The sequence below is a fragment of the Aulonocara stuartgranti genome, assembly GCF_965226115.1.
Source record: "Aulonocara stuartgranti genome assembly, chromosome: 6".
Taxonomy (NCBI): Eukaryota; Metazoa; Chordata; class Actinopteri; order Cichliformes; family Cichlidae; genus Aulonocara; species Aulonocara stuartgranti.
The window spans coordinates 42,346,394-42,371,490 of record NC_138944.1 but is presented as its reverse complement, the minus strand read 5'-3'; the positions used below and the strand labels follow the sequence as shown (position 1 = coordinate 42,371,490).

At 41.0% G+C, this 25,097-nt stretch overlaps 3 protein-coding genes across 5 annotated transcripts in view; all 3 read right to left on the bottom strand.

Annotated features, from left to right (window-relative positions):
• The window catches only part of LOC309708778 (uncharacterized protein), a gene marked incomplete at its 5' end in the record, with an annotated part of 172,405 nt that overhangs the window by 22,336 nt on the left and 124,972 nt on the right, over positions 1-25,097 (bottom strand). The gene's annotated exons all lie outside the window — the stretch shown is intronic.
• LOC309708100 (uncharacterized protein) lies at positions 5,818-14,354 on the bottom strand. Of its 3 annotated transcripts, none has more exons than XM_082535859.1 (11): positions 14,230-14,354; positions 9,973-10,059; positions 9,492-9,632; positions 9,212-9,351; positions 8,959-9,095; positions 8,760-8,853; positions 8,517-8,616; positions 8,140-8,399; positions 7,863-8,049; positions 7,563-7,690; positions 5,818-7,476 (listed from the first exon to the last, which is right to left on the bottom strand). In XM_082535859.1, the coding sequence occupies exons 1-9, from the start codon at positions 14,348-14,350 to the stop codon at positions 7,966-7,968; spliced, it is 1,164 nt and encodes a 387-aa protein (XP_082391985.1). In that variant the 5' UTR covers positions 14,351-14,354; the 3' UTR covers positions 5,818-7,476; positions 7,563-7,690; positions 7,863-7,965. The 3 variants fall into 3 exon arrangements, with proteins under 3 accessions (XP_082391985.1, XP_082391986.1, XP_082391987.1); XM_082535860.1 differs by having other exon boundaries at positions 8,835-8,853; XM_082535861.1 differs by lacking the exon at positions 9,492-9,632.
• Positions 19,227-25,097, bottom strand: part of p2rx3b (purinergic receptor P2X, ligand-gated ion channel, 3b) — a gene marked incomplete at its 5' end in the record, with an annotated part of 37,928 nt that continues 32,057 nt past the window's right edge. The window contains one exon of the mRNA XM_082536915.1: positions 19,227-19,625. Coding sequence (XP_082393041.1) covers positions 19,512-19,625 — 114 coding nt within the window. The 3' untranslated portion in view covers positions 19,227-19,511. The remainder of the gene's footprint in view (positions 19,626-25,097) is intronic.

Below are 25,097 nucleotides of genomic sequence, written 5' to 3'. Positions count from 1 at the left end.
CTGTTCCATTAGTTCTCTCTGCCTGCAAAAAGTTTTTTTAAAAAAAAGTATTTAATAATCCTAGAGTGAGTATAAACGACTGCTCATCTCCCTCCTGTTGAGACATGGTATAGCCCATGGCTCAAAATAGCAGCAGTCTTATACAAATTATTAGGCAGTATTGGTTCATCACACAGATAATAAACACCAACCTGCAAGCTTGCTCCCTCTGTAAGTCACAACTGTTTTCCTGCAGTAGGTGAGTGGCCCTATATGTCTGCTGATGTTGTACTGCTAAAATGTTAACACCATGTTTAACTAAAGCTGCCTCTTTTGCGATTTTATCTGCAAAAACTTTCCCTAATGCAACTGGATCTTTCCCTCGCATGTGTGCTGCACATTTACAAACAGCAATTCTACTGGGTAATAACACTGCCTCCAGCAGATTTTGCAAGAGTTTGGTGTGTTCTGCAGGTTTCCCTGTAGAGGTTGTCACACCTCGTCTCACTCACTGCACTACAAAGAAATGTACAGTAGCAAATACATACTGCCTATCAGGGTATATTGTCTCTCTACAGCTTGACACGCTTCCGTTAAAGCTAGCATCTCTGCTGCTCAAGCAAATATGAAACATGATAGTTGCCCTACATAGATAACTCTCTCTCACTGTCTGCTACAGTAAAACCTGTTCTAGTCTGTCCCTCTGCTGTTGTAAAACTCAAATCATCAAAAAACCAAACCTTTCCCTCAACGAGTGGCACATCTAACCGGACAATTATATCCACGCTCTTTGGTTCTGTCCACCAGTTCAGAAGTTTTGGCGCGAGATATGTGAAGACTTATCAAAGTGTCTGAAATGTAACATTCCAACTTCCCCCTTAGTGTGTTTGTTGGGCAGCTTAGATAATGTCACTTCAGAAAAGAATATCGCCCATATGGTTTTCACTGCCCTATGCATAGCCAAGAAAACTGTCCTCATGAACTGGAAAAATAAAAATAATCTTAATTCTAACCAATATAGAAATTATCTATTAGATTACACTAGTCTTGATACAGCCTCTGCCACCACATCAGATCAATTGCTCTGGGCTCCTTTGATCAGCTCCATCACCTAGTGTGGGTGGGGGGTCATAGTCTGGTCCCACCTTCGCTGTTGTGATTGGTGTGGGTGTAGGGACAGGCTTAGGGCGTGTCTCTCTATGTCTGTCTCCACGTTGGTTGAGTGTGGAGTAAGTGCATATGAGAGCATGAGGGTGGGAATGGATGTTTGTGTCTGTGTGTGCCTGTATGTCTGTGTCTATATGTCAGGTTGGGTATCAGACGCCACCTCTCTGGGGACATCTCAGGCCCTCCAAGGTATGGAGGTCTATCTCCCCCCACCACCACTTCCCCTGCCAGTGGCGGACGCCCTCAGACATCGGTGCGTTGGTGGTTCTTTGTGTCCGGGGATGGGCATCCAGGTACACACCGGCTCATTCCTTGGTGGCCGCTTATCGGGGCCTGGAGCCTGGGGCTCGCTCGGGCCACTTCGGAGGTGGGGTGCCCCCGGCCTCTCGGCCTGGGGCTTGGTCACTCAGGCACGGCTGGCTGCCGGCGGAGCTCACGGGCGCGTCACTGCAACTCCCCCTGGCTTCTGCTCCGCGGCTGCTGAGTGAGCCCTCATCTGGGACTCTCCTCAGCTCTTTCTGGGACAGTGGCACGGCTGCCCCTCTGTTGGTCTTCCTTGGTCTCTTGTGTTCTGGGGGCCTCTGGATGTCTGGAGTTTTGATCTCCTCCATACCTGCTTCATGCCCTGGAGGACGGGGCTGTGGCCCCCCCACATTCCCTAGCAGATCATTACATGAAGGAACCTTTTAAAAAAAAAAAAAAAGCGCGTCCATGCTCACAGGTGTACACACGGGTGATCACACCCACAAACTACACCCTTTTTGGCTCCTACCTCAAAGCACACTGTGTTCTGTTGATCTTATGTGCTGCACAATAATGTTTAACATTTAGTATTTACTGTCATATTCCCATATATCATTGTGATGTTGTTTATTCTATTACTCTTGTTCTCTTCTGCTTGTTTTCTTTTTTCATTCTCAACAGGTGATCCAGGTGATTGATATATGGATTTTTTTGTCTGCTTATTTTGTTAGTTTTTGTTTTTTGCCCTTTATCTTATCTGCTGTTTTTCTTTCCCTCTTTCTTTCTCCCTTCTCTTTTCCTCAGTCAAGTCTGTCCCGTATTCAGCAAGTGAAAATAAAAAATAAAATAAACAATAAAAGGTGAATCAAATGGACCATTATGGCAAGGCTGGGATGGTCTATTTGGTAAAGTAAATCCGTTGGGCATCTTTCTTCACCTTTAGACAATAAATCTGATGGCAAAAGAGCCAAACGGGACAGGCAAAAAAAAACAAAAACAGTAAAGATGCAAGGAGCAGAGAAGATGGATGAGTTTAAATACCTGGGGCTAACCATGCGTAACAATTCACAGTTCACAAAAGAAAGAGCCAGGGTGGAGTGGGTGGAGATGAGTGGAGGGGGTGATTTGTGGCAGAAAGATAGCTAGAGTGAACGGGAAGGTTGGCACAGTGTGGGATGTGGGTGATCACAACACAGACAAGAGAAACACAGGGCTTAAATACACAGAGGGAGCAATCAGGGAATGGGATACAGGAGGGAAACACAGCTGGGAAAAATCAGGGCTAACGAGACAAGGTAAGCAAAACCAGATAAGTCAAAGGAGCTTGCAAAGAAAAGCGTCTGGACTTCTTTAAGTTGCTTGAAGACGTTTCACCTCTCATCCGAGAAGCTTCTTCAGTTCTTCAAGCAACTTAAAGAAGTCCAGACGCTTTTCTTTGCAAGCTCCTTTGACTACGATGACCTGGATGACTGAGAACCTTCACAGACAAAACCAGATGAATTAAAACAGACCTTCCCAAAGTGTGGGCCCGCCCCCCACGGGGGAGCCATTGCAGGGGGGGCGCGGTATGAAAAGGGAAAAAACAAAAACAATGCTTGGACACTGCTAGCACGGGGCTCCCACACAAAACGCAAAGGAGGAGATGAAGCATTCTAAGCCACAGACTAGAAAATATGGTGAAGCAAATCTGCCCTTTGGCTTCACCTGCACAAGTGCTGGGTGTAGGAGTGTTTAGCTGATTTTAGAGTTTAGAAATGTGTTAACATAGAATGTAGAACTATTGTAGAGACACTGCCCTCAATATAATAAAGGCCTCACTGTGTCATGAACTTAGGAGTAGATTGTAGGAGACCCCTCCCCCACTTGAACTGTGAAAGTAAAACAGAGAAGAGTTAATGCTGAGTGGAAATTTCCCAGAGAATGTTTGGGTGGGGGTCTCAACATTTGTAACTGGATAACTGTGGTCTGGAAGGGAGATGGGTTTTATGACCTCTAGGGAGTCACCTACACCCACAGTGTTTTAACTGTCACGCACACACATCCACACGCACACTCACTCATGTGCACTCACACATACACACAGGTATGCGTACACAGTCACACACGAGCACTCACATAGACACGTGGGAAAGCGCACATGTAGGCATTCATGTGCTCGTGCACATAGATACAGACACAGAGTTTGCAGCACACCGTGGGGGGTTTTATGATGGGGACGCCTCTATAAAGCTGGCTGTAACGAACAAAGGGGTGAAGATTTGGAGAGGGACACCGGCCTCGTCTTCCCTTCTAGAAGATGCATGCTTAAATGAGGATAAATGAAGAAGAGTAAAGATAAATGAAGAAGAGTAAAGATAAATGAAGATGAGTAAAGATGAATAAAGGTTTTGTGAAAATGACTACTGAGTCTGGTGCCATCTCTGGATGCTCGAGGAATAAAAAGAACCGGGGTAAAACTGATTTCGCAACATGAGGTAGGTCTCCCTGCAGATTTTCCCTTCGTCGGGAACAGCGCTGGGCTCTCCAAATCACAGACAAACAGGATCCTACAGCTGTTTATGTTTTTGAACACATTTTGCACAGAGAGGCATTTTTTTGAAAAATGTATTGATAGCAATGTTGAATATTATTACACAGGAAAAAACAACTACATGCACAGTAAAATTCGGAGTGTTAAAATAACACTTAAAGAGTTAAATTTAACACTGGTCCCGAGTCTATTTGGTCCCATTCGGAATTGGTGTTAAATCAACTCTTTCTATAGTGTTAAAATTTTAGAGTAAAATTAACTCTAAATAGAGTAAAAATTTAACACTGAGTAACACCGCAGAGTGTTAAATGAACCTAACACTACTAGTAGTGTCATATTATTTACTCTAACATAGTGATAAATTAACTCTATTTGAGTAAAATTCCACTGATTTTTAACACTGAATTGAGTTATTTCAAGTTAACACTGGGGGTTCAAATAACTCTGATGAGAGTTGATGTTACTCTATACTGTGTTATTCGTACACTTTTTCTTGTGAAAAATTAGCTCTCATAGAGTAACATTTTAAATTAATTTTACACCAAGTAGTGTTACTAAAACTCTTCCTCTTCCAGCATGAAAACCTGGTTTCTAATAATGCTTTAAAATATAAAACAAGTAAGCAAAAACCACAACTAGATAATACGTTTAACAGCTTTATTTTGATGTCAGGCTCAAAATATTAAAACATCTCATGTAGTGTACATAAAACACTACACACACAAAAACAGTCATAAAACACTTTAAAACAATGAATTTAGTTCGGCATAAAATGACAATAAGGAACCACATACAGGGAGGAATCAGAAGTGCCATACTTCATTTGAAGATCAAATGGTTTGAAGTAACACAGCTCTTTTATGTTCAACACCTTCAGCACCATATTGGGGTGCATTCTGACCTTAAATGCATGATAATGGTCATCAAAACACAGGGTTTCCATCAGTTTTCCACAGAGCAATGCAATGTCATCTTTCACAACAATACTTTTGATCTTATAAAACACTGGAATCTCAGACACTACCTCTGTACAGATGATAAAGTCAGGGCGGTACTCTGTACCATGATGTTTTATCCACTTAGCTGAAAAAACACTGGTAGACAACGCAGCTCCAAATTTTAAAGCAATTTCTGGACCTTCTTTCAGCTCTCCAAGTGTCACCATCTTTCCTGGTCCTAAAGCTAATCTTTCGAGGCTAAAAGACTCCCAATAAATGGCCATACAACTTTGGTGTTTCTTGGCCAATGTCATTGTAATGTTTTTAAAGCTTTTTAATTGCTTCTTAAAGAAGTTATGTTTGGCTTCGTAACGCATGCACCACATGTGCAGAATTGGGCCAATATTTCGTATACTGCGAGGGTAATGTATCATGAAGTGATGCTTTGGTAGGAGACTGAGTGTAGGAAATAACTGCTTAAAGAGCTGATGATGATCAATAATTAAATGTTTGAGGTAGATGGTCATACCTTCTGACAGCACTGGTGAAAACACAATATTGACAATTTGTAGAAGCAGAAGTAGAAGATGCCAGTAGCTATCACCCACCTGTACCAAATCGCCAAACATCAAAGGTACATTACGCAATAAGCACCAAGATTGAATTGCATTTAGTCCTAAATCATTACTGCCATCAAACAACTTTACCCTTGGTGGGCGATTTCGCTGCTGATTGAAGCCATAGTAAAAGGTATGTATTCTACCAGCAAGTTGTTCAGCACTTAGGAAGTTCTCCTGAATGTACTGCAGCACAAGTTTCACCTCTAACTGAGCAACTCCCTCCAAAATGTCATGCATGATATCTACAGAAAAATTGTTGGCTGTGTTGAAATATTTAAGTGAATTCAAGAGACAAGTGCGTTTCACACCACATACATGAGGTAGCGTAGGATCCCTTTGTACACTTTCACAGTGCTGCTTATGCATATCAAGAGTTCTTAGTGCAACACCAGAATCATCTTCACAGAACACACTTTGAAAACAATCCTTCTCAAGCAGACAAAAACGACAACAATATCGAGCTGCAAATGACTCCACGAACCCAAACAGACTATGCAAGCCAAGATTGTCCCCAGTGACCTGGATTACAGTGCCATGAACCAAGTGTTTAAACATGGGAAGTTTCAGTCCCTCTGTCTCAAGAACTTTCAGATCATTGACAAGTGGCTCAAGGATTGAATTAAAGCCATAACGCTTGAGTCTTGTGCATGAAAAAGAGCACACAAATGAATATTGACCAACAACGAATTAAAGATTGGAGGAAAATTCCTTAGTGTAAAGTATATTGCACCTAATTTATGTACACCCTTTTTAGAGCCCAGGGGATTTGCAGTTTCAAAGTCATCATAAAACAGTTGAATTTGTAAGGCATCTTTTTCTGCAGAAAATAGGGGACATCTTTTAACATAGGCAGCATCGATTAAGTCTGCATACACACCTTCTCTGGACATATTCCTCGACTTGAACATGTCGACAACATGGTGGTTTTGAAAGATAGTTTTCAGTGTTTCCAAAATAGGAACATATGCAAACCTATCGGTTACAATGACTTGATCAAAAGTCCCTGTGATCTTGTTTCTTCTACTGTCAAATCTTGTGCCAAGCACCATTTCAACAGGTTCAACAGTTGCCCATTTTTGTTTAAAGTGCCTATTTCGTTTAGCTTCTGAATTTAACAGTGTGAATGGGTTTTCAAAGTTTTTGAATGACTGCTCTAATTTCTTTTTACTTGAAGTGTCCTGTGAAGGTAAGCTCTGTAAAGCTGCATCTTTAGCCTGAGTATGAATCTCAAAAAACACTTCCTCCATTGAGGAGACAAAACTATTCACAGTAGATTGGCTTAATCCAGCTGCCCTGAGCTGTGCAACAGTAGAGGCACACATATCCAAAGTGCTCTTATTTGAACTTTTCAACATTTCAGATGTTGTGGGTGTTTCTTCTACATTAGTTGACACCACCTGCCCTGTAGTGCTAACTTCTTTAACTGCCACATCAGGCTGTAAATTAACATCAGTGTCAGCCTGTTGGTCGAAATAGTTAAGGTGTTTGGTATTTAAATGTTTTCTAAAACCTGAAAAAGTGCCAAACACACAGCCACAGTCACGCTGGGCACATTTAAGGCGAAGGTTTCTTCCAGGTAAGTAACCATGGACTAACCGTAAATGCCTAACAAGCATGTTTGAACCAGTAAACTCAGCTTGACAGACAAAACACTTCATGATGGAGAATTAACCTTCAAGCCCTAACGAAGCAACCTTGTCCTTATTTCAGCAACTCTGGGACTTTCTTTGATTTTGCCAACATCTATATTGTACACAGTGGTTTGGATGAACGTGTACATGTTGTGAAGCATGGTGTTGTAAGATGTGCCAAACACAAAATGTGCTTTAAACAGTTCATCAAAAGCACCAAGTGAAGAGGTAGACTTGCATGGTATGGCATTCTTGTCAAGAATAATGAAGAACTGGTGGATGTCATGCTTTTTCACCCCAACAGCCAGGAGGTAGGGTTGAGTGCTGGTAGTGATGGCATCAAGGTGCTCTTGGATATTTGTTCCAGTCTGAAAAGACAAATACAGACAGGCAATAAGAATCAAGTGTTTCTTAAACTGGTAATTCATACCATAAAAATAGAAAAGAAACAAACCTTCTTGAAGACCACAAGATGCCTTTCTGCTTGAGAAGCTGACACCTTTCCTGGTCTCTTCCGACCCTGACCAGATGGTGGAATCAAATGTAATAGCAATAGAATCGCTGAGAGGTCACTGTCCCAGCCTGAAAAAATATATTTGTTTTTAATAAAGTTGAATCATCCTCATCAATAACAAATTTCAATGCATCTGCATTGACAAAATGTTTGAGTAGACCCAAAATACAAAAGGACAGCTGTTCTGTGACAAACATTATATATCCTGTGAATGTTCTAATTAAAGAAATAACAGCTCACCAATGTCAGCATTAACTTCAGTGGCATCCTCAGGAGAGTCAGCTGCCAGCAAGAGTTCTTCCAGGTCACTGGTAGAAGGAAGCTTTCTGCCTTGTTGGATAATCTATCTTTTGAATGTTGTTGGCCACCTCTCCAGCAACCTGCCTGATACATCCTCACCAAACATCAGTACAAAATCCTGTTCGATCTGTAACAGGGATAGAGAACAGAGAATTATATCTGCTATCTGCAAAAAATAAAATGTGTTTACATTGTCAACGTAATGAAAAATATTCACCAAGCCTTTGATATCTTTGAAACGTGGAAACACAGACAGTATGTTGCTTGACAGCAGGGGGTCAAGGACCATGTTGTGTCGATAAACAAATGTCAACTTCATCTTCTTCTTGACTGTGTCTTCATCAGCTGAATGTTTCATCAGAGAGATTGCTTCCTTGCACTCATCCTCACTCAGCACGTTCTCTGTAACAAACTGCAACTCTCGTCTGACAGTTGGTCCACCACACTGGTCTTCACCCGATGATCCATCTCCTGGTGCTAGACAATATGAAATACAACTTTATCAAAACTAATAATAACATTTGATAACCATTATTAATACAGAACCACAATTTGGAACTGTATTATATGTTTCCACTGAATTAGGAATGTTACCTCCAGATGTTAATCGCCTCTCTTTAGCAGTGCATCTCTGTATGGTTTTAATCCTCCAGGCCAAGTACCCAGTGCCACTCTCGCCATCATAATAATGTTCCTTGGAGAGTGACATATACAGACATTTTGTTTATTAATTTATCAGTAAGTTATGTGACCATGAACAGTTGATAAGGACATACATTTTGGCAGGATTTAAAATTTTGATTTTAGTTGTATCAGTTATTGCTGTTAGCTACTTACATAGCCATTTTTTGAGTATGGGTCACTGAGGTAAGGGAAAAAGGTTACAATTCCTCTGGCATACATTTCTTTTACCTGCCGTGGTGGTGATGTACTGCAAGATCAAAAGGAAAAGAACTAGTCAGCTTCGCTGGAATTAATAGAGATTTAAAATAATTTGAAAATGATAGTAAAAATCACAGGGCCAGAAATAAATTACCCATTTTTTTCTGTCATGTCAGCTACCAGTATGTTGACCATTTTTCTTCTGGTTTCATCCACCAGGGACTTGGTCCGATTGTACTCATTTATTATACGTTCTCCACCAGGTTTGCTTGTGAGAATGGATTCCACCAACTGGAAAACACAATAAAAACATTCTACATGTTGATATAACCACTACAGTTCAGAACACTTAAACTACAAACAAAAAAGACACTATTAGAAGAATGTGGAAATCTGTTAACTCTTACTTGCTTAGCTTCTGCATCCAGCTTCTGACGTTTCCTCAAAGGGCTGTCTGAAAGGATGACCGTATCCTGTGAATCTGATGAATGTGGCGATGATAACTGGAACCGCTCAGGAGACACTTCTGCAACAGATGTTTCCAGACCTTAAAAATAGGAGCAAAACAAATTAGTTTACATGGTCCCTCCATAGACTCATTTTATACACTCTTTGATTAAACAATGTAATAATGACACTAAAAAAAAAAAAAAGACATCCAATGAAACACAAATCACTCAAACAAACCTGTTTCATATTTGATGGTTAGTACCCCGGTTGAGGGATCTGTTACTATATCCTCAAAAACATCCTCATCCAACTCAGTCCCTGAACTATCAAAAACTTTCACTCCTTCTGTTACGGCTGGCGCACCAAACTTTGCAAATGCTGGAAACAAGCACACAAGTTTGTGTAAACAAAAAGACATGACATTTAATGTTTTGTAGCTTAAAATAAAGATCATTTCAAGATACTCTTTCAAAAATGAGTCAGATAAACAAAGGCTAAATTATTAAGCGCCACTAACATGCTTGATAAGTGGTAGATTAAAAGGAGTGACACTCACATTATGCAGTTTTCCCCCCCACTAAATATACATTCATAACTAAGATGCTTCCAAAACACAGATCATTTTCAATTAATCATAAAATGCAGTTTGAAGAGACTAAATAACAAAAAGAACTTAAAGCCTCTTGTACACCTTTTTAATACAATGTTGGTTTCTTACCGGCAATCAAAAACTCCTTAAGGCTTGGCTCAGATACTCTAACAAATTTCTGCACACCTCCGAGTTTTGCTTTAAGCAGCATGCTTCCTGTAGACAGTAATTTCTTATAGTCAGTGCTCTTCATTGAACTACAGTAAACAGAAAATGTGAATATTAAAACAGTCCCATAAACAGCCTTGCAATGTGATTTCTTACACTGTATGTTACTTTTATGTCAGTGTAACAAGGTGTCAAGATATAATCCTCAATACAAAACTAAAATAATAACTACTACTTTTTACCATTTGTCTGACCTAACTTAGCACTAGGGAGTCAGTATTTTGTTCATCTTTAGTTTAACATACTGAACAGTCTGGTAACCAAAATGGAAAGCAGCAGGGTAACTTTTGTCAATACCATCAACTCACAATAAATACAAACGCTGTCATCTTAAATTCAAACTACTAAAAAAATGCATTAAAAACTGAATCCTGGACATTTTGGATATTTTATCAAGCTTATAACACCTGCTGGTTGTAATCCTGTAACTGTAAAATCGCTGAAGACAGCCGAGTTAAAATAAGACAATAACCTTACTAAAAACGACCTCTATATCTGGTACCTAGGTATCAAAAAAAGAAAAAAAGAAAGATGTAACATTTAGTGTACAATTTTAATTAGTTAATGCTTGAGTTAGGTGATTTAAAATTTAACGATAACTAGCGAATTGCCCGCGCACTGAGGTTAGCCAAAATGCTAGTTAGCTAGCTAATGTTAATATGTAGATCCCAACACATGGAGGGTTTCATTTAATGGAATTTCGAACATGATAGAAAACAACACAATCACCACTACACACTGAAATAAATTTTGATAACAAGCCTTACAGTCCAACACTGATATCAGTCAACTTTTTTAGCTAATTAACAACCTTACATTAGCATACAGATAGTGTCACATTTGCTTCTGGTACAAAATGAAATATATAATAAACATGGACAAAAGGAATGTAACCTTATTTTAACGTGCTACCTGTGCTTAAAATGTCGAATTGTTGGTTTAATAAGTAAATATGCCACACAAGAAATCAAGAAAGATTTAATGTTTTTGAAACAGAGACAATATGAAAGTGGCATTAAATCTACCAAAATATTGGTGTGGAAATTGAAAAAAAAGATAGCGGAAAATACAATTTATAAAATTAGGGACCCAAGTACAAAAGTGATAAAAAAAATTAATTAAATGAAATACAGAAAGCCTTTGAAAGATTTTATAAAACCCTATACTCTGAAGCCCCGGGCGGGACTGAAGCTCAGATGGATAGCTTTCTGAACTCTCTAGACTTACCCACTCTAGATGAAGAACAAAATCAAGCAATGACAATGAATATAACTGAGGAAGAATTAAAAGCTGCAATTAATAGGCTTAAATTAAGTAAATCACCAGGACCAGATGGTTACACGGCAGAGTGGTATAAAGAATTTAAAAAGGAACTGATACCTGTCTTACTGCCTACATTGAATTGGGTTTTGAAAAAGGCACAAATGCCCCCCAGTTGGAAGGAGGCAATTATTTCAGTTATACCAAAAGAAGGCAAAGATAAAATGGAATGTGGATCTTTCAGGCCAATCTCTGTTCTTAACGTGGACTATAAACTTTTCACATCTATCATGGCCAAACGGCTAGAAGAGTTCCTACCAACACTGATATGTAATGATCAAACAGGTTTCATACATCAACGCCAAACACAGGACAATATACGAAAGACACTACACATTATGGACCATATACAAAAACACAAAATCAAAGCAATTGTGATGAGTGTAGACGCTGAAAAAGCCTTTGACTCTGTCAATTGGAAGTTCCTCTACAGGGTACTATATAAATTTGGCTTTCATCAGAATCAGAATCAGAATCAGAATACTTTATTGATCCCTGGGGGAAATTATTTTTTGTTACAGTGCTCCATTCATGATATGATTATTAAAACGATACAAGCATTATATGATAATCCTACAGCCAGGATCAAAATTAATGGATGCCTATCCAACAGTTTTACCCTAAAAAGGGGCACTAGACAGGGCTGTGCATGGTCACCGTTACTTTTTGCACTATACTTGGAACCACTAGCTCAATCCATCAGGCAAAATAAGGACATTAAGGGAATTTTTATCAAAGGGACACAATATAAACTGGCTTGCTACGCGGATGACATTTTGATTTACCTTGGACACCCAACATATTCTTTACCCAAGCTGATGCAGTCATTTGAACAATACGGCCAATTATCAGGCTATAAAATTAATATAGGTAAAACCCAGCTACTCTCATATAACTACAGCCCACCAGAAGAAATAAAATGTAGCTACTCTCTGGTATGGCAAACGGAGTGTTTTAAATATTTAGGCATAAATTTACCGAAAGACCTTACAAAACTATTCGAACAGAACTACCTACCCTTATACAAAAAAATAAAGGAAGATATAGTAAGATGGAATTTAATTCCTTTCTTTAGTTTTAATTCAAGAATTGATTCTATTAAAATGAATGTATTGCCAAGATTTTTGTATCTATTTCAAACCCTACCAATAGAGATTAACCAAAGTCAATTTAATGAGTGGGATAAAATGTTATCTAGATATATATGGCAAGGTAAAAGACCAAGGGTTCGCCTTAAAACACTACAGCTGGCTAAGCAAAAGGGAGGATGGGGCCTCCCTGACCTCAGATATTATTATTTTGCAGCGCAGATGAGAGCAATAATATGCTGGTGTAACCAATCATACACTGCCCAATGGAAAACCATTGAGGAACAAATGCTGTCTATACCTATTCAGGCAACTCTAGCTGACAATAACTTACAAACCTATATAAAAAATACTGATAACATGTGGGTGAAAAGGACCCTTAAAACATGGAGAACTATTATAAAGGAATATAAACTCGAGACCAATATTACAGTTCTTAAATGGTGTGCTTACGACTCAGAGTTCAAACCTAATGAACTGGATTCTAGATTCAAGGACTGGACAGGTAAGGGCATAACAGCCCTGTGCAGTATAATGAAGGATGGAAAATTGTTCAGCTTTGACATGCTTAGAAAAAAATTTTCATTAGAAAAAGAAGACTTCTATCGATATCTGCAGTTAAGGCACTATGCCGACACGAAGATGAGAAACGTAACAATGATAAACACACGCTTGATGGAACTGTTTATAAAAAGCTATAACTCAGAAACTATTGATAGAATTGTATCATGTCTCTATAAGGGTCTAATGGATTTGAAACCACATTCGACTTCATATATTAGAACAAAATGGGAGAAGGAAGGAGGGATAAAAATATTAGAGGAAGAATGGACGGCAATATGGAGATATCAGTGGATGTGTACCAGCTCACAAAAGTGGAGGGAATTTGGCTGGAAGTGCCTAATTAGATACTTTATAACACCTTCTCAGAAGTCTCATTATGATGATAACCCCCTGCTTGTTGGAGGAACTGTGGAAATCAAAGTGCAAATCATTACCATATTTTCTGGGACTGCTCAATCTTGAGGGATTATTGGAGAGAAATACATAATGCCTTACAGGATATCTTTAAACGTGAAATATCTCTCGAGAGTAAGACTATGTTCTTTGGATATATACCTCAGGAATGGCCTAAATATGATAAACATTTAATAAATATTTTATTGGTGGCCTGTAAAAAGAATATCACCAGAAAATGGTTATCCCCAGAGAGCCCAAACATAAGTACATGGATGGAAATCACAATGGAAATTTATAACATGGAAAAGATAACAGCTTCTGTTAACCACAAGCTGGAGAAATTTACATCATATTGGGAAAACTGGGTTAAATATATCACGCCTCATAGGCCAGATTTTACTATTACAAACCAATAATTATGATGTATGTATATATATTTATAGGATCACCCCATACCAACACATCCGTGTGTTTTTTTTTTGTTTTTTTTGCTTTTTGTTTCTTTTTTTTGTTTTTTTTGTTTGTTTTTTTTTCTCTTTTCTTAGGTTTGTTAGTTTTGTTTTTTGTTTTTTGATTTTCGGATTATGTGATGGTTTCAATTACTTCTATCGTTGTAAGTATTCTTCCCTTATGACTTGGATGTAAATTAAAATACTATTTCAGTATTTAAGGCAGATAACCTAAGTATGAAGAATGCTTACATGATGTACATACTGTGAATGCCTGCTTTTGAAACCTTAATAAAAATATGAATTAAAAAAAAAAAAAAAAGTAAATATGAACAACTTACCCTGCAACTGATGTGAAGAAAATGGCGTCGTGAAAAATCCTCTTGGTTTGAAAACCAGTCTGTGGTGGGAGGAGCTTTCTAGAGTAACGTTGACACTGTCTCTTTTAACTCCAGGAATCATCACCCACACTGGGGGGCGTTTTGCTCCAGCTGTTGTTATAATGACTCTATTAGAGTAAATACACTTTAACACTGCTGATTTAACACTGGGAAATTTACTGTGTGTAAAACAATCACACTGTGACGCCTCTGCCTTTGTAAATGGAGGGACAGTAACTGTGTGTAAACCTGCAGATAGAGACAAAATACTGTTGATCTGAATATCTGCCATTCTGCAATTCATCTCATGTAAACAATAACGTGGCCACAGCGTGACGTGAAAAAAGGCACATACCTTTGACGCTGCGTGACGAACTCTGTATTCCTCGTCCACACGTAAACGCAAAAAAGGAGTTTAAAAAATCTCAGTTTTCAGTGATTTGAAACGCCGTTTACGTGGACGAAACAGCTGCGTTTTCAAAATCACCCGTGTAGGTGCGGACGCAGCGTAAAAGAGTTAGTAGTTTATTTTCTTACTACCTGTAATTTATTGCAGATTACCTGTATTTGCTTAATTGTTCACTAAATGTTTGAGGTCGTTCTCTGTCATGATGGGAAAATATTCCTCTTCTTCTGCCCTTTTTCGGTGTGGTGTGCCCCAGGAGTCGGTATTGGGTCCTGTGTTGTTTTCTCTGTATATGCTGCCCTTGGGCTCCATTTTTGAAAAACATAATGTCTCTTTTCACTGCTATGCTGATGATATTCAAATCTACCTCCACCTGACTGGGGATGTTTCATCTTCACTACATCTTCTGTTTGATTGTCTGAGCGATGTCAAAGACTGGTTATCACGTAACTTTCTTACTTTAAATGAAAAGAAGACAGAAATTATTGTTTTTGATAGAAATATGCCTCTGGGACAACTGACTGGCACATTCGGGCCTGTTGCTAACCGCCTCACTGATACTGCCAGGAATCTTGGAGTTTTCATGGATAGCTCCTTCAAACTAGATAAACAGGTCTCTACTGTGGTAAAAACCAGCTTTCACCAACTACGCCTAATTTCTAAGGCTAAACCTTACATACCACACAAAGATCTGGAGAAACTCATTCATGCTTTCATCACTTCAAGACTGGATTATTGTAATTCTCTCTACTTGGGTCTACAATCTTCTCTTCTTCAGCGTTTGCAACTGGTCCAAAATGCCGCAGCACGTCTCTTGACCGGCACTAGAAAGTACGATTCTATCACCCCTGTTCTGGCAAATTTACACTGGCTTCCTATTAAATACCGAATTGATTTTAAAATTGTATTGTTTACTTATAAAATTCTTAACAATATGGCACCTGACTACCTAGCTGATCTCCTCTGTCTGTATAGCCCTCAGAGAGCGCTAAGATCATCGGGCCAGCTGCTCTTAGTGCAACCTAGGTCTCGGCTGAAGACCAGAGGAGACCGTGCTTTGCCTTTGCTGCACCCAGGTTATGGAATACTCTTCCTCTTCATATTCGCGCATCAGATTCCATTCAGTCTTTTAAATCACGTCTAAAAACGTATTTGTTTAACTTGGCATTCAAGGTGAATTAGTGTAATTTACATCTAGCTTTGCATTTAGATTATGTAATTATTTTATATTTTATTTATATCTGTAATTTATATTTTATATTTTGATTTTTATCTGTATCATGATTTTACTGGAAAGCACTTTGGTGTACTTCGGTCTTTAAAAATGTGCTATATAAATAAATTTTGATTGATTGATTGATTGAAATAAACCGCAATGAGGCAAAATATGAGACACGGACTTCAAAGTAAAACAGGAAACATAACACAAAGACGCAGACCTGACAAGGGGACACAGCAGCCAGGGGAGAGAGAGTAACTATGGAACACAGACAGAAACCAGAAGACAGAGCTCTAATAAAGAAACCAAAGACTAGAAATGATAAATAATATCAAAATCAAAGTTCAATAATAATGAAAACTCAAAACTGCGTTGATGACCCAGGCACCCTAACAGTCAGCAGCATTCATTTTGACAGAAAACTTTGATGTAGTTTTACTCAATTAATTAAGGCATCTAAATTCTTTGAGTCTATTTTTAGTTGACTGAATAAAATATAGTAGAGCTACAGTGAATCTGAAGTTGATTCAGTTGACTAAAGCATAAAGTACGTCGTGTTTTGAACCAGTGAGAGTTGCTCCTCACGGTTTATAAAGTATCTTATCTGTTTTTTCATCAAATGTGGAATGTGCACATTTGATACTATATACTTCCAGGTATTCACATTTTGTCACCTTTTCATGAGAAACAGGGAGCACGGGAGCATCTCTACCAAACTAACCTTACTGCATAGGGAGATAACTTCTGCTTGGATCACTTCCAAACTCATCCCCTCTTTCTACACATCTTAATTAGTTTTAATTGGATCTCATCACTCCAGAACATTTACATCTCATTTTTATTACTCGATGAAAGTGTCAATAAGTTTCATCATAGTTTTTGTCATCGTGTTATCACAGTTGTGTTTTCGTCAGAAAAAAAAGGTTGACAAAAACTATTATGAAAATTATTAGTCATGACAGAGTTAAAAATGCTAAGGTCTTCATTGGGAGTGACGAGGTTGGTTAGGATTAGACATGAATACATCAGAGGGAAAGCTCAGGTTGAACATTTTGGAGACAAAGTTAAAGGGAAAAGGTTCGGACATCTGCAGGGGAGTGGTGGTAGATATATTTTGCAAAGGATGTTGAATATGGAGCTGCCACGCAGGAGTTAAGAAGGTAGATTGCAGGAAAGATTCACAGAGGGTTGATGTTACAGGAAAGAATGGTAGAGATAGGGCAAGATGGAGGCAGGTGACCCACTGTGGCACAAAGAAGAACAAGAAGATGAAGAAAGGATACCAAGCTTTCCATCACTATGGTTGAAAAACCATATCAGGTCGTATCTGCTGTCATCTAACCAAACCACAATCAGTCTATATTACACACCGTAAATGATAGTGATGTGCGATACCACTGATTTCCTTTCCGATCCGATACCAAGTAATATTCAGGGTGGTATCGACGATACTGATCCGATACCGATGGGGCGATTGTGGCTCAAGAGTTGGAAGTTCACCTTGTAATCGGAAGGTTGGCGGTTCTAGCCCCGGCTTGGACAGTCTCGGTCATTGTGTCCTTGGGCAAGACACTTCACCCGTTGCCTACTGTGGTCAGAGGGCCCGGTGGTGCCAGTGTCCGGCAGCCTTGCCTCTGTCAGTGCGCCCCAGGGTGGCTGTGGCTACAATGTAGCTGCCATCACCAGTTTGTGAATGGGTGGATATGTAAAGCGCTTTGGGGTCCTTAGGGACTAGTAAAGCGCTATATAGGCCATTTACCGATACTTTGTACAAAAACTTATTTTATTAATTGTATCTCAAATTATAGCGTCATAATGATTACAGGACATCAGATTACTTGTTCTTATCACTTAATAATGCAGAGTTCATCATATAGAAATAAAAACCTGAAGTTGTGCATATTTGAACACGTTGCCTGCCTGCAGCACTAAAGAACTCCATGAGAGACGTCTGTCTCGCCCTAGCAGCACCTGTCCCTGTCCTCCTCTTCAGTTCGTCTCAACATACGCTCGTCATATTCTGTGATATGATTTACTCTGAGGTGTTTGACAAGGTTAGTGATGTTGCCACAACCATACATGCCAACCCTCCCGATTTTTCCGGGAGAATCCCGAATTTCAGTGCCCCTCCCAAAAATCTCCCAGAGCCACCATTCTCCTGAATTTCTCCAATTTTCCACCCGGACAACAAAATTGAAAAACCATATCGCAGAATTCATAGCGCGGCCCAGCCAATTCCAGTTTCCAACAATGGAGGCAGCGACTTAGTTTTAATATTACTCTTATTTCTCTTTCTGGGTCGCAAAAAAACTTTTAACATATTTTCAGAATGTAGCTGTGTAAACTTCAAATATCTGAGCCGACCGACACATCGTCTTCAAACCCCCGCGGTCTTTCGCTACTCGGGTTAAACATGATATATAAGTCACTTTGATAACTTAAAAATGTTATTGTTTGGCTTTTTCAGTGTTTTATTTGTTCGTGATTAAATTGGTTTGGCTGAGATTAAAGTTATTAGATTAGATTAAATTACATGTAACTTTATTAATCCCTCGGGAGGGTTCCTCCGGGTTTTCACACAGCTGAATAAAACTAAATAAACAAAGTGTGAGACAGTCGAGAGTTTACGTCAGCGCCTGGTTATATTTTAGAGAGCAAGAAGCAGACGGCAGAGTTTCACTCCACCGAGGGAGCTCGTGAGGTACTACCTGGCTTTCTTTAGACCGCGAAGGCCGGGTCCTCAGGTGGAAGCAGCCTCTGAATTTGGACACCCCCGCTGTTTCCGGGCCGGCCAATAATAACGGTGACATTTAACGTATTTTATCCGATAAATAAACACTGTAATAAACAGCCCTTTTGAATGTCTCCCTGATTCTGAGGTCTCAAGGTTGGTAAGTATGGCCACAACACCTCACTTTTTTGCCACATGTATGCAAACCACGTCTCAGCTGTTTGTGGAGGTAAAATACGTCCACACAATTACGCTCAGCCATTGTTGTGAGTGCGCACACCAGGGGCTGCGAGACATTTATACAGCCATATTTCGCACATGACTATGAAAGGCGGAAGAGGAAGTAGTTCCTTTGAATGTAGGCAATTAGAATGTTATAGTTTCTTTCCACTGTGTTCTTGTTAATGATAAACTACAAATTTACCCTAAATTACTAAAATTTTGATATTTTAATGTGAGAATCGATTCAAGAACATAAATGATTGGTATCGGAGGAATCGATATTTCAGGATCGATCCGCACATCACTAGTAAATGAATGAGAGTGGAAATCACAATAGAAATACTAAACAAGAACCAGTTCATCACAGTTATCTTGTTTCTAACTTTATTGTTAAAACGGTAACTTCAGTCAGTTCTCATTTCTTTTCAAAAGCCAGACCACATCAGAAATCCTGAGCTCCTGTCGCATGCCAAATGATAGTCATGCAAAGATAGTCATGCTTTTGTTTTCATTTTATGTCTTTGTCCTTGTTTGTATCCAACTTGAATCAGTGCAAAGCAGCAATAATTCAGCATTCTACGTATTATCTCTAACAACATAAAGACATGGTTTCACCTTGGTACTGCTGGATAATAAAACATGAAATAAACACGTATGCTGTCCATTTAGCTGTAAGGTTCAATAGAAAATGCCCCTGAGTCATTGGACTTTGTCATGGTTTGTCTGAGAGACAGTTGGGAACGATACAGTCCATTGCCTTCGGATGGGTTGTCGGACACCTACAGAAAGAGAGAAAAAGAGTTTGTATCATTATAGATCCAGACCCCTGATCTTCAGTTCGAGTGAGACAAAACAAATTGTATTATGACTGCTGGAGGTTCTGGAGAACCCAGCCAGCTTCATGTCTCGTCTGCTGGAGGTTCGGGAGAACCCAGCCAGTTTCATGTTTCGTCTGCTGGAGGTTCAGGAGAACCCAGCCAGCTTCATGTTTCGTCAGCTGGGGGTTCAGGAGAACCGCACCAGCCTCATGCCACGTCAGCTGGAGGGCCCGAGGAGCCCGTCCAGCTTCACGCCTCGTCAGCTGGCGGGCTCGAGGAGCCCGTCTGGCCACCTTCTGTTTCACCACCTGTGGCTGCAGCGCCACCACCTGCGGCTCCCGTGCCGCCACCTGCTACCGCTTGCTGCTTCTGCGCCTCAGCCTGAGGACGACGCCTCGCCTGGTTCTGCCACACCTCAGTCTGAGAACTCATACAAACTCATTTCACCCACTATAGACTGTGTGTTGCTGCAACTTACACAGCCTCCTGCCACGTCAGCTGGAGGGCCCGAGGAGCCCGTCCAGCCACCACCTGTGGCTGCCTCACTGTCACCTGGTTCTGCCTCTGCTTCGCCTGGTCCGGCTCCGGCTTCTGCTTCGCCTGGTCCAGCTCCAGCCTGTGCTTCGCCTGGTCCGGCTCCAGCCTGTGCTTCGCCTGGTCCGGCTCCAGCCTGTGCTTCTGCTTCGCCTGGTCCAGCTCCAGCCTGTGCTTCGCCTGGTCCAGCTTCGGCTTCGGCTTCTGCTTCGCCTGGTCCAGCTTAAGCCTGTGCTTCGCCTGGTCCAGCCTCAGCTTCTGCTACGCCTGGTCCAGCTTCAGCCTGTGCTTCTGCTTCGCCTGATCCAGCTTCAGCCTGTGCTTCGCCTGGTCCAGCTTTGGCTTCGGCTTCTGCTTCGCCTGGTCCAGCTTCGGCTTCTGCTTCGCCTGGTCCAGCTTCAGCCTGTGCTTCGCCTGGTCCAGCCTCAGCTTCTGCTACGCCTGGTCCAGCTTCTGCCTCTGCTCCTGCTTCGCCTGGTCCAGCTTCTGCCTCTGCTCCTGCTTCGCCTGGTCCAGCTTCTCCCTCTGCTTCGCCTGGTCCAGCTTCTGCCTCTGCTTCGCCTGGTCCAGTTTCTGCCTCTGCTTCGCCATCGTCAGGTCCAGCATCAGCCTCTGTTCCTGCTTCGCCTCCGCCTGGTCCAGCTTCGGCCTGTGCTTCGCCTGGTCCAGCTTCGACCTTAGCTCCTGCTTCGCCCTCGCTGGGTCCGGCTTCGGCCTTGGCTTCTGCTTCGCCCTCGCCTGGTCCGGCTTCGGCTTCTGCTTCGCCTGGTCCAGCATCGGCCTCTGTTTCTGTGTTGGCCTCGCCTGGTCCCGCGGCTGTGCTGCCGCTGCCCAAGCCACGTTTTGCCCCTCGGAATCGCCGGCCGCTTTCCGGGCCGTCAGCTGGACTTCGTTGCCATCGGGGTCAGCCGCCTGAACTGATGAACTGTGACCTGCTGTGCTCTCGACCTCCGGGTCGGCCCCCTGAACCTTTGACCTCTGACCTGCTGTGCTCTCGACCTCCGGGTCGGCCCCCTGAGCTCATGGATTTTGGACTGCTGGACCGTTGGCCTCCTGGTCGGCCGCCTGAACTTTTGAACTTTCTTTTGTTTTGCTGTCAACCTCCGGGGCGGCCACCTGAACTGCTTCGCCATTCACTCCTGTTCTGCCGGGTTCATGGTCGCCCTCCTGGAGCTGGGTCTCGGCCTCTTGTGCCCTTGTTGTGTTTGCTCTGTGTTTTCGCTTTGTGTTTTGTGGTTTTGTTTCCAGCCCTCCGTCCTGGTCCCCCTCCGCCCGCCCTGGGTGGGTTGTTGTGGTTGTGGTTTTGTTTTTGTGTTTGTTTTCTGGTTGTTTTCGGGCGTCTGGAATCCGCCCTTGAGGGGGGGGCTCTGTCACAGGCTGGGTCTCTGACCCAGCACTCTGAGTTCATGTTTGTATTTGTCTCATTTTGTTATGTGATTAGTTTTGTGTCATTTCCTATCTGTCTTTAGTTTGGGCAGTTATTGTTTATTGTTCCTCTGGTTTTCTATGTTTTGGGTTCTTGTATCATTCATCACGCATTAGGTTTGTTAAGTTTGTATTGTCATGTCTAGTTTTAGTGTTTCCTGTTTTATTCTGACAGTGTCATGTGTTCTTTGTTCATTGTATTTAGCTTTCCTCTCCTGGTCCTGTCATTAGGTTTATGTCAGTCAGCTGTTCCCCCATGTGTCTCCACTTCCCCTGATCACCTCATGTATGTATTTAAGCCCTTTGTTTTCTGCATGCCATTGTCGGGTCGTCTGTTTATCTCACCAGAGTTACAGTTATAGTCTTAGTCTTAGCCTGTTATTTTCCACCACAGTTATAGTTATAGTTTTTGGTCTTAGTACCTCTTAGTGTTTTGTTTCTTAGTGTTTTGACAGTTTGCTTTGGTTTCCTGGTTTTTCCTTGCCGTTATCATTAAAGGATCACTTTTCCGTTAAACCCTTACTACTCCTCGTCGTCATCTGCTTTTGGGTCCTGTTTCCACACACATCGGCGCACCCCGCCGTGACAAAAACACATTTCTAGCGTTAACTAAACTTCCAAAACAGCTACCTAGATCATTTAAATTACACAACTGAAAGCATATGTGTATTGTTTGTGTATTTATACACAAACACTCATATATATTCAAATGGTTTTTTAAAAAGTGTTCATTTACCTGTTACTACCACACACCAAATCTGGTCGTTGGTACTTGCTGGCTTGTGTAGCCACTAGGATCCTGGAGCATTTCTGCTGTGTTTTGGAATTTGTACATGATTTGTCTCTAGGGGCCACTGTAAATATACTTTTATTTATTCACTCCACATAAAATGTCATAAATAAATTATAAAATACAATAAAACAACTATTTACATTTCAACTTTTAACTATTTAAATTTTCAGCTTTTTCCTTTTAAACAAATTTAAAGCGTAACAAAACAAAACAAAAAGAAGATGCACATTCTCAGTCATATAGGCCTAGGGTGTTTCCTGCTTGGAATTGCATACATAGGCTTCAATGCATGAATAAACTTTCTGAATCCTTTATCATCTGCAACTGAAAATAGTTGTGGATGATTACTATACCTTTCTAATGTGACGTTGTTGTCCCTGGCTCTCTTTCTCTCTCTGTGCTACTGCGACAACCCGTTCTCACTCCCAAAGCGTAACATTTTACGCTAGGTGACAAATCATCACCATATTACGTTTTCGGCTACCCACCACGTTCCTAAATGACGACCTCGGAAAAAAGAGGAAATATGCGAACCGTCTGGACTGAATCTACACATGTTTGCTCTTTTTCTTCAAATAGCTTAGAAACACGCTATTTAACATCATTAAAGTCCTGGTTAAGGTCAGGAATAAGGTTATGGTCAGGGCTAGGGATAAGGTTAGGTTTAGGGCTGGGTTATTACCGCGGGAGCGTCATTGCACTGGATTCCAGCCATGACCCGTACCATAAGAACGCCGAAGGTCTCCTTTCGCGTTCCTCAGGAACGCCGCGGGACGTGACAAAACGTCGACATGTTACGCCTCGGGAGTGAGAACGCTTTGACTGCGAGTGTAACTACCGCCCCTCTCCCCTCTTCCCAGCGTAAAGCACAAGGCTCGCATGCGGAGTGAAGCCGAAAAAAGTGCGAGAGAGAGGTTGGGAGAAAGAAAAAAAAAATCACGGCTCCCAATTAGGAGCCGGCTCGCATCGTTCACTTCAAAGAGCCGGCTCTAAGAGTTTGTTCGTTTGGGACCAACACATCACTAGTGTCGTGGTAAATAATAGACAAAAATACACCTTTATTTAGGTGAGGCAGCAAGTCCAGCTGGCTGAAGAAACCAGGTTTTAAAGGTAGTCCTAAACAGGGGCCGCACAGCAAAACGCTTAGACACAAAATATAAAAAGGAAAACTATGGGCTTAAATACACACACATGAGATAAGCAGGGAAAGAGAACACAGCTGCACACAGGACCGGGCTATCACAATAAGAAACTTGTCATGATCCTGGGTCCTTTTGACCCAGCGTTTTGTGTTTTCTCTTCGTGATTGTGGTTCTGTTAATTCTCTGGTTAGTGTTTACTCTGTTCTTCCCGTGTGTTCCTGTATCTAGTCCACGTTTCTTAGTTTGTGTCTTTTCTTGTGTAAGTTCCTGTTTTATTGTGAAGGTCTGTGTCTTATGTGAGTGTTTTCAGTTTGCCTCCCTAGTCTCGTCATGTTAATCACTCCCAGCTGTGTTCCCACCTGTATGTAATCTCCCTGTGTTCTCTGAGTGTATTTAAGTTGTGTCTTCTGTCATAGTAATTGCTGGTTCGTCTGTGTTATTTCCCTTCCACCCTTCTGTGTTGATTCTCTGGTCATTCTCCCTGCAAGTCACGTTCGTATTCCGGTTAGTGTTTTATTTAGTTTTCCCAGTTTAGAGTTTTCACCGTTCTGTTCCTCGCCACCCTGTCTGTTGTACCTTTTGGTTGCAAATAAACTCACCCTCCACTTCAGCAGCCTGCAGTTTGGATCCATTATTATTCACACGGCTTGCCCCGGCAAACTGTGACAAAACTAAACTGAAAATTTGTCTGAAAAGTCAAATGATGGCAAATGAAGTGAACTTTTCAAAGTGGTTTCCTTTTGAAGTTTTCACACCTCAGTAAATATCAGTAAAGATAGAGCTTGAATAACCAACAGAATAGTTTCTGGGTTTTTCCAAGCATAGCTGCACAGATGCACACTCACTCATTTTTGTTGCATTTACAGTAAGGTTGTGTGAGATTATAATATTATCTTACGCCATGTTATGCCCCTGATTAAGGATTGTGAAGCTATTATGTAGTTTTAGTTTGCATTCTCCTGAATTAGAAGAAGGTGATAACTATTACATGTGTTAAACTTATTTGTATTACATTAGACTGCTGATTTATTGTGAATGAATGATATTGTTTATGATGCATTATACAGGGAATGCAGAATTATTAGGCAAATGAGTATTTTGTCCACATCATCCTCTTCATGCATGTTGTCCTACTCCAAGCTGTATAGGCTCGAAAGCCTACTACCAATTAAGCATATTAGGTGATGTGCATCTCTGTAATGAGAAGGGGTGTGGTCTAATGACATCAACACCCTATATCAGGTGTGCATAATTATTAGGCAACGTCCTTTCCTTTGGCAAAATGGGTCAAAAGAAGGACTTGACAGGCTCAGAAAAGTCAAAAATAGTGAGATATCTTGCAGAGGGATGCAGCAGTCTCAAAATTGCAAAGCTTCTGAAGCATGATCATCGAACAATCAAGCGTTTCATTCAAAATAGCCAACAGAGTCGCAAGAAGCGTGTGGAAAAACCAAGGCGCAAAATAACTGCCCATGAACTGAGAAAAGTCAAGCGTGCAGCTGCCAAGATGCCACTTGCCACCAGTTTGGCCATATTTCA